The sequence below is a fragment of the Protopterus annectens genome, chromosome 9.part0, assembly GCF_019279795.1.
Source record: "Protopterus annectens isolate FY-2018-M chromosome 9.part0, PAN1.0, whole genome shotgun sequence".
In the NCBI taxonomy this organism is placed as follows: Eukaryota; Metazoa; Chordata; order Ceratodontiformes; family Protopteridae; genus Protopterus; species Protopterus annectens.
This window is the reverse complement of record NC_056743.1, coordinates 747,693,123-747,707,917: the sequence shown is the minus strand read 5'-3', so window position 1 is coordinate 747,707,917 and position 14,795 is coordinate 747,693,123. Positions and strand designations below refer to the sequence as shown.

General features: G+C 43.7%; 1 protein-coding gene across 5 annotated transcripts in view; it reads right to left on the bottom strand.

The window, feature by feature from the left end:
* LOC122811506 (AP-2 complex subunit alpha-2) overlaps positions 1-14,795 on the bottom strand; it is a 2,640,839-nt gene that overhangs the window by 1,454,666 nt on the left and 1,171,378 nt on the right. For all 5 annotated transcript variants that reach the window (XM_044083382.1, XM_044083385.1, XM_044083386.1 and 2 more), the window contains exon 13: positions 12,879-13,110. In XM_044083382.1, coding sequence (XP_043939317.1) covers positions 12,879-13,110 — 232 coding nt within the window. The remainder of the gene's footprint in view (positions 1-12,878; positions 13,111-14,795) is intronic.

Here is a 14,795-nt window from a genome sequence, read left to right as displayed (position 1 = left end):
TTACCACTTTCCAGAATGAGAGTGGCGTCCCTACTTCTTTTTGGAAGAATGTTCTCCTGAAGAGGCTGGTCAGTTGTGGTCAGTCTGCCATCCCTGGAGTAAGCTCAGAAAACACTAAGCTAAAGACATCCAGTTGTAAGGAGGAGTAAGTGAGATGAACATATGCCATGCTTGGAGCTTTCAACATTTTGATCTTGAAGTTTGCCTATTGTCAGTACCTTAGGCTACAAAGCAGGAGTCTCTTGTCTCTGATGTGCATCCGCCTTCAACATTAAGCAAAGGTAGAACCCCCCCCCCCCCCCAACCAAGTAACAATTCACTGCCTTTGGAAATAAATAATCACCTTCCGACAGTATAATGGAATATTTTTGCCCAGTGTGACATGCCATGTTTGTCTGACTGGTCAGCCTTTAAGGGGCATCACCACAGTATGAAGACTTAGACACAAAACCCAGGGGCTGCTCAAGCACCCCCACATTACCAGAGTCCTCGGACCAAGTAACCCCTATGGCATCCAGTGAATTCTCAGGCCTAAGTCACAGTTTACTCAAAATGACATCTGAACAACTGACCTCATAACATGGTTAAAGTACAGATCAACACCACTACTTTCTTTTTATTTAAAAGGGCTACAAGAGCATCTCTGCCAACATTAATACACTTCGGTCTGAATTCCCTTCAGATATTGCAAACACTGATATTAATGCTGAGGCCCAGATGACATACACACTTGTGTTTGTCTCTGAAGTCAATTGTATATGCACACATGGAAACACAAACCATGAGCAGACATAGCTGAGACTTCCTAAATATAAAGCTCTCCCCTACAGAAATACCAATAACCCAACAGCAACAATACATTACATATGAAAACTAGATCTCCTGGATGGAGGTGGTTACTTCTGTGTCCTTTCATTCTGTGGATTGATCCAATGAACTAATCAAATATCTGGCAAAGATTTACTCCACAACACAGAACTGAAGATGGACCAACACTCTGTATAAGGCAGACTGTCACGCCTTGTACTCTTTTCATAAAAAACCTCTGAAGCCATGCTAGCTGCTGCATAAGCCAGGTCAGGTACATACCAAAGGGAGCACTGTACTTTATGATTGATCTGATAAGGGCAGAGTACTGTGGACCAAGATGCCATGCCCTTACTTAAGTTGCACAACATAATTTCTTCACCACTGTGGCCACATGGTGGTCTTAGGTAAGGCTACTGTCTACAAGCGTACCCAAATCCCTCACCAGTGGATCAACTCTTAGGGTTGTATTATCAACATGGTAATTAGCTGAGATGGTTGACTTTCCAAAGGGTACAATTATGCATTTCTTAACAGTGAGTTTAAGACCATGGCTTGGCACCATTTGTTAGTCTCAGATGGGCTTTCTTAAAGAATGCTGGTGTCTATAGGGAGTCAACGATAATCCCCCAGCTTGCAATCATCTGCAAGCCGACAGTCATAACGCTTCAGCATTTGCTTCCATTTCAGAGAAATGGATGCCAAAAAGGAGTGGGCCCAATACCGAGCCCTGGGACAGATTACTACTGATTGAGCTTTGGTGGAGGTGGCCTCACCTATTTTGACCTCCTGGGTTCTATCAGTGAGCCAGTTTGCTATCCAGCAGATAACAAAAGGGTTTATACCTAAATTAGTGAGCTTGTCTATAATGCCTAAGTGGAGTACTGTATCAAAAGCCTTGGCCAGGTTGAGGTCAGCTGTGTGCACATCTTGCCCTCATCCAATTTTTTGGTGACCTTCTCAAAAAAAGTCCACCTGATTTAATAGGCATGACCTTCCTTTAACAAAGCTGAACTCTAATGGGTCCAGCATTTGCACTTTATGTCCACATTTATCATGCACATGATGATTCTTTTCCATGGTCTTACTTATGAAGCTAAGCAGACTTATGAGTCTGTAGTTACCTGGATCAGTGATTGGACCTCACCTGTGCAGGGGAAGGGCTGTAGCCATCTTTCATTCCTTGGGTACAAAACCTGACTGCAGGCTCAAGTTGAAAAGTGATTCAAGTGGACTAGAGAGGTCATGTTTCATGCTATTTATTAAACATCCCGGGATGTTACCTGGGGCCACTGATGCAGTGCTTTTAGCCTTGGACAGTGAAATGATGACCTGTAGTAAAGGTTGGGGAGGGTGTTGTATGCATTACTTCCTTTGAGACTATCACGGGGCAGTGAATGGGGAAAATTGGAGCTGAACCTGACAGCCAAAAGGTTGGCAATGGCTTCCAGTTCTATGAGGGTGATGCCATTTACAAGAAGGTCTGTGTTTTGTTGTGAATTTTCTCTGAGGTTACAGACATAGCCATAGAAAGCTTTGTGGCTGTCCTTTGCCAGAGAAGCTATTTTTTTGTTTTTCCAAATGTAGCTTTTAAAGTATTAATTAACCCTCTTAGCTGCCTATTTAGATGATCAGAAGGCTTTCAGTATGTATGGCTTGGTTCCTCCTACGTTTGGCCAAGATTATTTTGCTGTTGTTGTATAACAGACTGATAATGTGATTCCATCAGGGTGGTTTGTGTTTTGAGGGTGAACACATGTGGCACAGATTGCTCTATATAGTATGGCTGTACACAGACTTTGTAAATAACTCAGCATATGCTATGGTGTTTATTTGACTTGGAGGTGTTTGGAATTCAGCCAAGGTGTCACTCAGAGATAGGCTAGCCTTGGAAAAGTTCCTAAAGGTTTTTGGTTTCACTGGATCCCCAGATTTAATTTTTATTCCAAGTAATACTTCCTTATGGTCAGATATGATGAGGGGAGACATTGCCTCAGGTGAGGAATATGGCCTCTCATGTTCATGAGTACAAGGTCAAAGATGTTTGTACTCCTGTAGGAGAACAAATCAACTGTTCCAAGATATTGGTATTAAAGTTTAAGAATCACTGGGCTTGTGTGTTTGAAGTGGCATAGGATTAACAATCCATCGAGGGGTAGTTGAAATCCCCCATGAATATTTTATTTTATTTTTATTATTTTATTTTACATTTGTTGACCGGGGTAGTCCGACTAGATACATGTCCATTTTCAGCAGAAGCCCGGGGAGAAAAGCTCCACAATGACAGAAGGTTACATACATGTTACAATATTACATATTATTACATTTAGTAGTGCAGTTAAGGAGAAAGATATACAATATATATCGTAACAAAAACAGTCTAGCAATAGCTATCACAAAAACTACAACAGTCCCTATACAAATTTTATAAAGCATGTTAGGTTAAAGGACAAAAGCAGCCTTTGAGCTTATTAATATACAGTGTTCTGATTTAAGGTTATAGGTTCCTACCCTAGGTTGTCTTAAGGGTTACAGATATGGTCAGAGATTGGACAAGGAAATACTGTGTTCGGTCTTTTGAAGATAAAAGTTGAGTTGTTAAGCTAGGATAAGTATGGGGAGAAAGGAGATCTAGGTTAAGTGAGGAGAGCTAATCTGGGTTAGAGCACTGGCAAAGCCAATGTAACTTAAAATGGAGTTTTAGTTTCTTTTTGAATTGGTCCAGGGAGGTAGTAAGAGTGAGGTTACAGGGGAGGGAGTTCCGTATTTTTCCAATGGCGTTGGCAAACAGAGTCACCCCCTCAGTTATAGCATTTGATTGTTTGGACAAGTTGCCTATTTGATGAGCAAAGACAGCTTAGATTGGAATAAGGAAGAATTAAATTTTTCAGTGCTGGAGTGTTATCAGGTTGTTTGAGAATTTTAAAAGCTTCTATGAGTTGGTTCATCTGGAGAAGGTTAGGCAGTTCTATCCAGCCTAGTTTTTTTAGGTTAGAGCAGTGGTATGCACTATAGGGCATACCAGTTGCAAATCTGGCAATATGATTATAGCAAGATGTGAGTTTGTTTAGGTCGGATTTGTTAAGGTTAGTAAGCATGGGAGAGGTGTAGAAAAGGGTAGAGAGAAGATGTGAGCGGGAAATGGCCACTTTGGCAATTGGAGTTAGGAAAGATTTAATCCTGTACAATGACCCGAGTTTCTTGTTTACTGTTTTGATGGTATGGTTAATGTGCATGTCGAATCTAAGTTTATTGTCTATGGTAACTCCTAATAGCTTAGTATAGGAATCTGGGGAGTTGATAGTCCCATTGTTGGATTGTATGGTAAAGGATATGGGAGAGGGTTTATGGGTTGGATGGAAGAGTAGTAGTTTGGTTTTGTTTGGGTTCAAGATCAGATGACACCCTGATAGCCAATATTCTACTGTAGTAAAAATGTGCTGGGTTGTAGACAGTAGATTAACTGGGGAAGTATCAGAACATACTAGTGTAGAGTCATCTGCATATTGAATACAAGAGGCCACAGGGATGACTGTAGAGAGGTCATTGATAAAGACTGAAAAGAGAAGAGGTCCTAATATAGAGCATTGAGGAACCCCTATGGTATTAGGTAATAGGCGCGAGAGCTTATTCTGCCAGAGTACTGCTTGTTGCCTATCAGACAGGTAGGCATGAAACCAGTTTATGGCTTGGTTGTCTAAGTTCAGGGTTTTCAGAGTGTGGAGTAGTAACTGGTGGTCAACCATACCGAAGGCTTTAGACAGGTCCAAAAAGAGAGCCGAGGATATTCTTTTGTCATTCTGGTTATGGTTAATAGTGTCAGTAAAAGAGAAGAGGGCAGTGGTTGTTCTATGGTGGGGTCTGAATCTGTGTTGTGAGTTGGCTAGCAGATTATTCTGGGTAAGACAGTGTCGAAGTTGTTTTTGTACACATTTTTCAATGATTTTGGCAAGTGGTGACAATATGGCTATTGGCCTGTAGTTTGAAAGTTCTGTGGATAAGCTCCCTTTATGGAGTGGTATAACATAGGATATTTTCCATATTGAGGGGATTGTGGACTTGGTTATGGTCCGATTAATTAGGACTGAGACGGGATATGCTATGACATCTGCAGCTTTTTGCAGATATTCAGCTGGGAGAAGATCTGCAGAAAGGATAGTTGGCTTTAGCTTTTTCAATAAGGATTGGATGAGGGAAGTGGAGACAGGTTGGAGGTTAAGAGAGATGAGTGACTTAGATATGGGATCTGTTATTGAGGTGCTGGTAGCCGATAGTTGGTTGGCTAAGGATTGAATAGTCTCTGTAAAGTAAGTATTAAAGGTATTTGCTACTTCTACTGGGCTTTTATCACTTAATGTTCCTGGGGTTGGAGTGCTGGATTTACCTGGTTGGAGAAGATTATTTAAGCCCGCCCAGAACTTTTGAGGATTGTTTTGATGTTTATATTGCAGTTGGCAGTAGTAATCTTTTTTGTCATTTGTAATGGCCTTTTTAGTCTCATTCCTTAGCTGTTGGAATTTAATGCGGTCTAGGGGTGAGACTGTTGCACGCCATTTGTCCCATGCTTTGTTTCTGAGTTTGATTTTTGATAAGGAGTCTTTTGTTAGCCAAGGTGCTATTTGTGCTTTAATTCTGATTGATGTTTTTGGAGCATGAGAATCTAGTATGCTTAGGAATGTGGAGTTAAAATTTGTTACAGCATCATCTAGGGGAAGATACTTTAGCGTTGACCAATTACAAGATTTAAGTTCCATTTGAAATTTTGTGAGGTCGAACATTTTCTTATTCCTGACTGACCTGTAAATGGGCAGTTTAGAGATTTCTATTTTGTCTTTTCTTATGTATGTGATGAGGTGATCACTGAGGTCATTGGGAATGGTCCCAGATGTGTACATGTGGGGATGGGTGTTAATGAGTATCCAATCAAGGATACTCTCTTTTTGGTTGGAATTACCTATTCTGGTGGATGAGGATATAGTCTGAGAGAATCCATGGAGGTTTATATGAGTGGGGTTGGAATCTGATAGGCATAGGTTCCAATCAATATTGACATCACCCAACACTATAGTTTCTTGAGGGCATTTAGGTTGAATGGTGAGGGAATTTTATAGATTAATATAATTAGTATGGGTTTCCTGGTACATGGAGGGAGGAAACAGGATGCAAAGATATGGTACAAAACCTTGCTTATGAGTTGCACATCTCGGAGTTCCAGTGGGTCATACACGAACTAGTTTGGATGTGAGGATGGTTTTAATATAGACAGACTCCCTTCACCTTTAGTTCCATCCTGTGCAGTAGCTGGTCTAAAGGTGTGAAAGACATTATAACTTTGTATCGCTGGGGTACTTTCTGTGACTTCAAACCATGTCTCCGTTACTACACAGAAGCTTACTCTGTATACGGAAAAGGCTTGCAAGGAGTGGAGTTTCTTGTTAAGACTTATAGCAATGAGCAGTACCACCATTTAGATAGCCCTTCATAGATTCAAGTTAAGTTGGGAGGTTTATCAGTTTGGCATTGCCTAAAAAAGGCACCATGCGGGTGGAAAAGGTCTTTGCCAATATCCAAAAGCCTAGAGGGGATATAGTACAGTTGTGTACACTTACCATAAATGCAGATGTTCGAGTGTAGTCACTGTTGCAGTCATCACTTTTGGGTTATCCCTGCCAGGATAGCCCTCAGTCGGCCCGAATACCAGAAGCTTAGTATTTCTGCATCGTTTGCTGCTGTTCCAGTTCTGATATCAGGTCATCAGTGTTCTAAATTAAGGCAGCCGGCACCATTACATCAGTCTTTCTTGCCCTGTCAGGAGCCCCCCAAGAGGGAGCTATGTTATGGTGGAACACCACCACCAGTAGAAAGTAAATACCAAAACATCCTTGTAAGGAAAGAAAGAGATGTACTATGGACTTTGTATTTCACTGTTGCAGTCATCACATTTGGGTTGATTCCAAAAGCTGACGAAAAGGAGGGAGGCAGTCAGGAAGACTGGGGGCTGGCTAGGATGCTCTGCAAGACTGCTGTGGCAAAGCCTGCTCTGGGTTTGGAGAAGACTGGCAGGTGGTAATGCTTGGTGAAGGTATGAACAGATGTCCATGTTGCAGCCTCCATGATGTCCCTTGGTGGGGACTCCTCTGAGGAAAGCTGCAGAGGTGGAGGTTGCTCTTAGAATGTGTCCTGACCCCCTTGGGGGTGGTTTATCTTGCTGCTTGTAGCAGAAATTGATGCGGTGTGCTATCCATTTGGAAATGGTTTGTTTGGATACGGCCTTGCCTCTGCTCCTGTAGCAAAGCTGACTAACAACTAAGTATTCCTAAATTATTTAGTCCTGTCTAGGTAGAATCTGAGCTATCTGTGCACATCTAGAGAGTGCAGTATTCTTTCCCCCTTGTTTTGTGGGTTAGGGAAAAAGGTGGGCAAATGAATGGATTGGTTGAGAGCAACACTGGACACCACTTTTGGCATGAAGGATGGGTTAGTCCTAGGGGAGACCCTTTCAGCATGGAAAATGATACAGGGCTCTACAGCCATTCATGCTTGTAGCTCGGATACTCTTCTGGCTGAAGTGATGGCCAGAAGCAAGGCTGTCTTCCAAGAGAGGAACTTTAACTCTGCTGATGCTGCTGGTTCAAAGGGAGGGCATTGTGAGTTTTTCCAAAACAAAGTTAAGGTCCCAAGCTTGGGTAGGTGCTCTTCTGGGTGGCCTCAAGTTGTTAGCCCCTCTTAGGAACTATTTGAGAGGGTGGGAGAAGAGAGGTGGCTCTGTGCTGAAATGAACAGAGATGGCAGAGGCATGAATTTTAATGTAAGAGAAGGACAGACCCCCTGTATAGTAGGTCAGCCAGGTAATCCAGGATGAGAGGTAGGGAAGGCTGTGCTATTCCGGCTCCCTTAGCCTGTATCCAGGTGCAAAATAATTTCCACTTCTCAGCATAAGACTTTCTAGTGCTAGGGCATCTGGCCTCACGTATAACATCTAGAACTTGTTTTCTTAGATTGGCAGCTTGTGCAGTAGCCAGGGAATAAGCCAGGCTGCCAGATTGTGGGTCTGCAATTGAGGATGCATGAATTCTCCATTCTTCTGGGTCAGGAGTGTTAGGATCTGAGGGAGATGCCATGGTGGCAGTGGTGACGGGCTTCGCAGCAGAGGGTACCAGTGCTGGCATGGCCAGTCTGGGACAACCAGGATTGTCCTCAGTTTTTCCTCCCTTATTTTGAGCAGTACCCTTGCAATGAGCAGTAGAGGGGGGGAATGCACAGACAGAGGTTGACCCACTGGAAGGATAGAGCACCCACTTTCCAGGCCTTACTGTGAGGTTCCCTGGTGCAGAAATTACTGAGCTGATGGTTGGAGTGGGAAGCAAAAGGATCGATCTTCAGGGTGCCCCATTTCTGGGTTACAAGGGTGAAGGTTCTTTGGTCTAGCTGCCACTCGTGTGGGTCCAGAAGATTTCTGCTTAAGTTGTCTGCCAGAGAGTTTCGAGAGCCTGGCAGGAATTGTGCTAGCAGGTGTAGTTGCATGGCTGAGGCTGTGTGCCAAAGGATCATGGTGAGCCTGCACAGAGGGCGCAAGTGAGTCCCTCTCTGCGTGTTGATATACCACATCACAGTGGTGGTGTTTGTTTTGATCAGTAGAGGCCCCAGGGAGAGTAGGGGTCTGAAGGCTGTCCGAGCTTGCTTAACAGCCAACATCTCTTTTTGGTTGATGTGCAGATATTTGGTTTGGTCTCCACTGGCACTGAATGTACCTGCCATCCAGGTATGCAACCCAGGCATACTCTGATGAGTCTGTAGTGAGGGTCAGGGCAGCGTGAGGTTGTCAGAAGGGTAGCCCCTTGCTGTGATTGCATGCTGCTGCCCACCAAAGGAAATCTTTCCTTCAGCAAGGTATCATTGCTATAAGAGTTTCCTGGTCTTGGGAGTGTTGACACCAAAGGCTTTTTAGGTACCACTGTAGTTTCCTCATATGAAGTCTGGCATATGGAATGAGTAGAATGCAAGAAATCATGAACCCCAGAGCTTGCAGGATTTTCCGTGCGGATAACTGGGGTCTGGTGGCTGGTTGAGTGAAGTAGGTTGTCAGGTAGGTTTGTTTTTCTGGTGTAAGGAATGCCATCTGGGATGCCGTGTCCAGGCTTGCTCCCAGGAATGGATTTCTTTTCATTGATAGTATACCCCAGGGAGGTCAGTAGGTCCTTCACAAAGGTAAGGTGCTTTATCAGCTTTTCCCATCTGCCTGAATCAGGCAGTCATCTAAGTATGGGTAAATTTGAATATTTCTTTGTCTGCAAAAAGCAATGGCGGGGAGCCAGGCATTTTGTGAAAACTCTGGGAGCAGTGCATAAGCCAAAGGGAAGTGCAGAGAACTGAAAGTGCAGTGATCCCACCCTGAAATGCAGATATTTCCTGCAAGATTCCCTGACTAGGGTGTGTAGGTAGGTCTCTTTTAGGTCTAGGTGGCTAACCAAGCATCCTTGGAGAGCATAGGTAGAAGTTGCTGGAGGGTGAGCATTTTGAATTTTGGTATCACCAGGAAAGTGTTTAGGATGGATAGACTGAAGATGGGGCATCATGTGCCCTCTTTTCTGGGTACCAGGAAGAGTCTGGAGTAGAAACCTTGGCCTACCTGTTCTGCAGGAACATGCTCTACTGCCCTCATTGAGAGCAGGGAAAGGACTTGCTTTTTGGCCTCTGTCCACTGGTTTGGGGGAAGATCTGGGAACCTTTTTCGGGTTGGCAGAGTGTGGAAATAAACTTTGTATCCCAGGGACACTATGTTGATGACCCATCGGTCGTTGGTAATGGTGGCCCAGGTGCTTGCATGGAAGGACAGTTTTCCTCCTAGGGGCAATAGCAGGTGGGCAGAGGGAGGGGGTGGAAGCATGAAGTCACTGAGTTCTTACCATGAGGGGGTGGCTTAGCACTCCCTGGTTTTGAAGAGGAGGAACTCCATCACTTCGATCTTTGCATTCCCTGGGGCTGCTGTCTGGGGGGGGGGGGGCTGCTTCCCCGGGGTCTGGGCTGGGCTGACTTGGAGGGGGCAGGAAAGGACCACTGCTTGGAGGGGCAATGCCTACTGAACCTCAGTGGCTGGACCTGCAAGAAGTCTTTAACTGTCTGCATAGATTTAGCTTTTTCTTCCATCTTTTTTAAGACCTCCTCTGCCTTGGTGCCAAATAAGTTGTCTTTGTGCAATGGTGCGTCCAACAATTTGGATTTGACATGGTCTGGCAAGGCCTGTTCCTTTAGCCAAGCATGCCTTCTAAGGACAGAACCAGTGACTGCTGCCCTGCAAGATGCTTCTAGGGAGTCAAAACCACATTGTAAGATGTGCTTAGTTACTTGATTTGCAGAATGCATTAACTCTTGTAACTCTATTTTCTGTACAAGCAGGAAAGGAAGATATTTTTTGTTTGTGGAGTTCCACGGTATGTTGCTGATATTTCAGCATACTGAACTGACAATTTAGTGCTCTGATAGCAAGAGTAGCAGAGGTGTATACTTTCACCCCATCTGTCTAATGCTCGGGTAATCTCTATCTGAGGGGTGGGATTCTTAGCAGAAGTTGCTTTAATTCAATTTAATTCGATTTAATTTAATTTTAGGGCCTTGAGAGATAACCTCAGGGTCAGAAGTAGGATTTTTGAATAGAAATTTGTGAGTCAGGGACTCTATAGTACCTGTCTGGTTTCCTGGGAGCAGGAGGGAGGGTTTCAGGAGTCAAACTGGATTCTATAAAAACATCATCCACAACATCCAGGACGGGAGGAATGGCCAGAGGTCTGTGCTGTGGAAGATCGAGGAACTCCCTGAGTCTCTTTTTTGACTGCGGGTAGTCCTGACATTCCCACTGGAAATGTTCCCTTAAGGTATGTAGGGTTTCCCCCAAAGGAAAAGTCCTCGGGTGGAGAGGCTGAAGGGATGGATTTCTCTGCATCAGAATCCTCATAAGCTGAGAAGGGTTGCATATCTTCATAATCAGATGCATCAGTCTCATCAGATTCCTATTCAGATAAAACTACTGGGGACAAAGCTTTCTTTTGTAAGGGGTAGCCTGGCTTCCCCTGGTAAGCATTATAAGGTCTTTTTCCCCATTTTAAGCATTTGAAACTGAGGCAAGGAAGCAGGTGCCTGAGATTGGGTCGTCTGTTTCTTGGGTGTGGTTCGTACACTGGGCCTTAGAAACTCAGTAGTTTTCAAAAGAACGGTAGACGCGAAAGAAGTCATCGGTCTGTGTCGAGAATCGGTAGTGTGAAGTACTTCCTCATAAGCTGGTGCCTGCTCAGTGGCTCCAGACCCATCCAAGGTAGAGACATCCGCAGGATCCTTAGTCGAAGAGTCTTGTGGCATATCGGACTCCGAAAGGATCTCAGTAGCGGCCTGCGAATCCACAGAAGTGGGCATCAGGGGCTGAGAAAGCACCTCACTGAGGACCGGAGAACTTAAGACAAGCTTAACGGAAGCGTTGTCGGCAGTTTTGGTCCTGTGCGGTTTGTCTCTGTCTTTATCTTTATGTTTTTTCGGAATATCTGCTGTCGGATAGCTTACCAAAGCCATATCAGAATTCGAGGACTGAGCGCGAAAATATCTAGCTACAATAATGGCCCAACCATGTATAGTTCTGGCGTTGAACACAGCACAAAGGCGACAGTGTGGGATATCGTGGTCTGGGCCTAAGCAAGTAACACAGTAGGAATGAAACTCTGTGTGGTATTTGCTTTCCACAGGCGAGACAATTGTTAAATTTTTCTGACATTGGTTAAAGCAAGAAAAAAGGATCCCCAACAGGGTACTTTACTTTAGAGGACTTCAACTTCAATTTCGGAAATGAAAAATCTCAGGTAGCGGCCAACCGGCACTCGTGCAAACTGTTTCTGCTTCGGGTTCCTCTCCAATAAATACTGATGTAATGGCATCAGCTGCCTTAATTTATAACACTGACAACTGGACGCCAGTCCTGGAGCGACGGCAACTAACGCAAAAATACTAAGCCTCTGGTATTCAGGCTTACTGAGGGCAATCCTGGCAGGGATAACTCAAATGTGATGACAGCAACAGTGAAACACGGACATCTGCAGACCATCCCTGGCAAATCAGTGTGGTCTGTCAGCCATGTCAACCCATTTTATCAAATACTGTACTCCCTTGGACTGACTCCCAAAGCTAAGCCAATTGTTAAATTACTTCCTATTGGTAACGTGGCATCACCCTTGGGGAAAGTAGTATGCTGCTCAGTGCTAGGCTCACACCTGCCTGAGACACAATTAGCAAGCTCGAACATGTCCGACTTTATATAGTCAAAGGAGACACGTCTCAGGTCACAGACACCCACATGGACTATGACATACTGGTACATACACAGTTCAATGATCGGAGTGCTTGTGTGACTTGACGGATCTTAGCCTCAGAAAGGCAGCTAATATAATTTTCTCCTTACTCAGTCTGGTGAAGGGGACCATTGCTGTGCCTCATTATAGAAGTATCAATGACCAGGAAATTTGGATGAGTGGTGGTTTGCCATAACAGCTTAGTAGCAGAGGCAGCGCATACAGTGCTGCTAGATGTAGCATTAGGTACTGTTTTAAGGGAGTCTTTACACGATGGCTGAAGACCCTTTTTTTATTGTGTTCTACAGGAGGTTTTAGTGTTTTAGAAAAGTTACCTATAAGTGCCCTCATCATAAGTAGTTTTACATGAAGGATCTTTACCCTACGCAGTAAGCATGGTGCAAGCGTCACTGACAACTTCTACAGGATTAGTTTTGGTTGTATGAGAGTTTTGTCTCCAGCGTTTAAGTGCATTTATACCGCTCTCATAGTTTATCAGTTTTACTAAGATCAGTGTGTATGACGTAATTGCTACAATGAAATTATTGCAGGGTGAAAGCCGTCCCTGTACAAATTAGGATAATGAAGTTTATTCTGCACCACCTGTGAATCTGTTAAATTGTATCTACTACAAAATGACTAAAAAGCAAACTTTACTGTAGTAATCTCAATATAAGGGTATCATGAGCAGTGGTCTCAAAGTTACACACCTCCAGAACAAAACCCTTAAGGAACACTTACCAAAACATCAGTGCTGGCAATGGAACTGAGTTTGAGGTACTCAACAGCTCTTTGTTGCAACTCCACATCTGCATTGCGTATCTGACTGTCAGACCTTAGCACCTCCTGGATAGTGGGCTTTGTTTCTGGAAACAAATTAATGAACTTGATATAGGTAGAAAGTAGAAGTGCTCTTGTTGACACACTGCACAGGTGAAATTTCGAGTGTAATAGATTGAACTGCACCAAAGGGCTGCAAGAAATATAACAGAAGAAAGTTAATAGACATAGTAAAAGTATGGTCATACAAATATTCTACTAGAAGTACGCCTATTAAACTTGAGATCTGACGACAGCTGTTACCAAGCAGGGCTGAGCAATCATGCACATACGAACTGGATGGCAAACATTTCTACTAACAGTTCAAAAAAGGAAACAACTTCAATCATGAGTTGGCATAACAGGGAATGAATGACATTTAAATAGAATGAAACAAAAATGTGACAAAGGATTAAACTGCAATAAAAATCACTGGTACAACAACAATCGAAGAAAACCTGTAAGCAGGAGGAAAGTACAGTTTTGTACCTACCATAAATGTAGATGTCCGAGAGGTATGCATCTGCAGTCCTAACATATGGGTTATCCTGCCTCAGGCAGCCCTTCGGTCGGCCGGATTCCAAAGTCTGGGTCTGGCCTCGGCTGATGTCGCACTTCACCCGACGTCATAGCTGCTGTGAATTGGGTATAAAGGCATCAGCCGACGCCATTTTCCTCAGTGTTTCTTACCCCAGATGCCAGGTGCCCTCTAGGAAGGCTAAATTTGGATAAATGCAAATGATTCCAAACAGTAGAGAGCAAACAAAATTAACATGTATATACATATATACAAACAAATACACCATAATAGATTCCCCCAGCTAGCTACAAGATGGGCAAATACCCTAGGAGTACCACAGAGGGGAAGGAGGGTGGGTAATCCTGACTGCAGATGCATACCTCTCGGACATCTACATTTATGGTAGGTACAAAACTGTACTATGTCCTTCAAGGATGTATCTGCAGTCCTAACATATGGGTAGAATACCATAGCCAAACTGGGGGAGGAGGCACTAAAAAGATTATGGTGTAGTTAAGATCCCTTGCAAAACAGCAGTCGCAAAACCTGCTCGGGATCTGGAGTATAAAGGTAGATTATAATGCTTGGCAAATGTATGCACGGAGCTCCAAGTAGCAGCCTCTAGAATGTCTTTTGTAGCCACTCCTCGTAAGAAGGCTGTAGTAGTGGCTGTAGCTCTTGTGGAGTGAGGCCTGATGTTTTCTGGAGTTGCCTTTCCATGAAAAGAGTAACAAAATCTAATGCAATTTCCTATCCATTTTGAGATTGTCTGTTTTGAAATTGCTTTTCCTTCCATTCCTGTTGCATATGTTACCAGAAGCTGGTCAGTTTTTTTATTGTTCTTGGTTCTGTCCAGATAGTAGCGCAATTATCTGTGCACATCCAAGGTATGTAGTAGTCTTTCCCCTCTGTTCTGTGGGTTGGGGAAGAATGTTGGTAGGTGTATTGCTTGGTTCAATGATACCCTTGGAGACCACCTTTGGCATGAAAGTAGGGTTGGTTCTCAAGGATACTCTATCCTGATGGAAGATAAGGAAGGGCTGTACTGCCATTAATGCCTGTAATTCAGAAACCCTTCTTGCTGAAGTGATTGCAAGCAGGAAAGCAGTTTTCCAAGATAAGAACTGTAACTCTGCTGTTGCTGCTGGTTCGAAAGGAGGAAGTGTTAACTTTTCCAGGACAAAGTTGAGGTCCCATGTAGGCAAAGGTGGCTTCCTTGGAGGCTTTACATTTTTAATTCCTCTCAGAAACTGCCTGAGTAGAGGATGAGAGAAGACTGGAGGATCCATGTTGTATTTTGCTGAAATTGCTGATGCAAA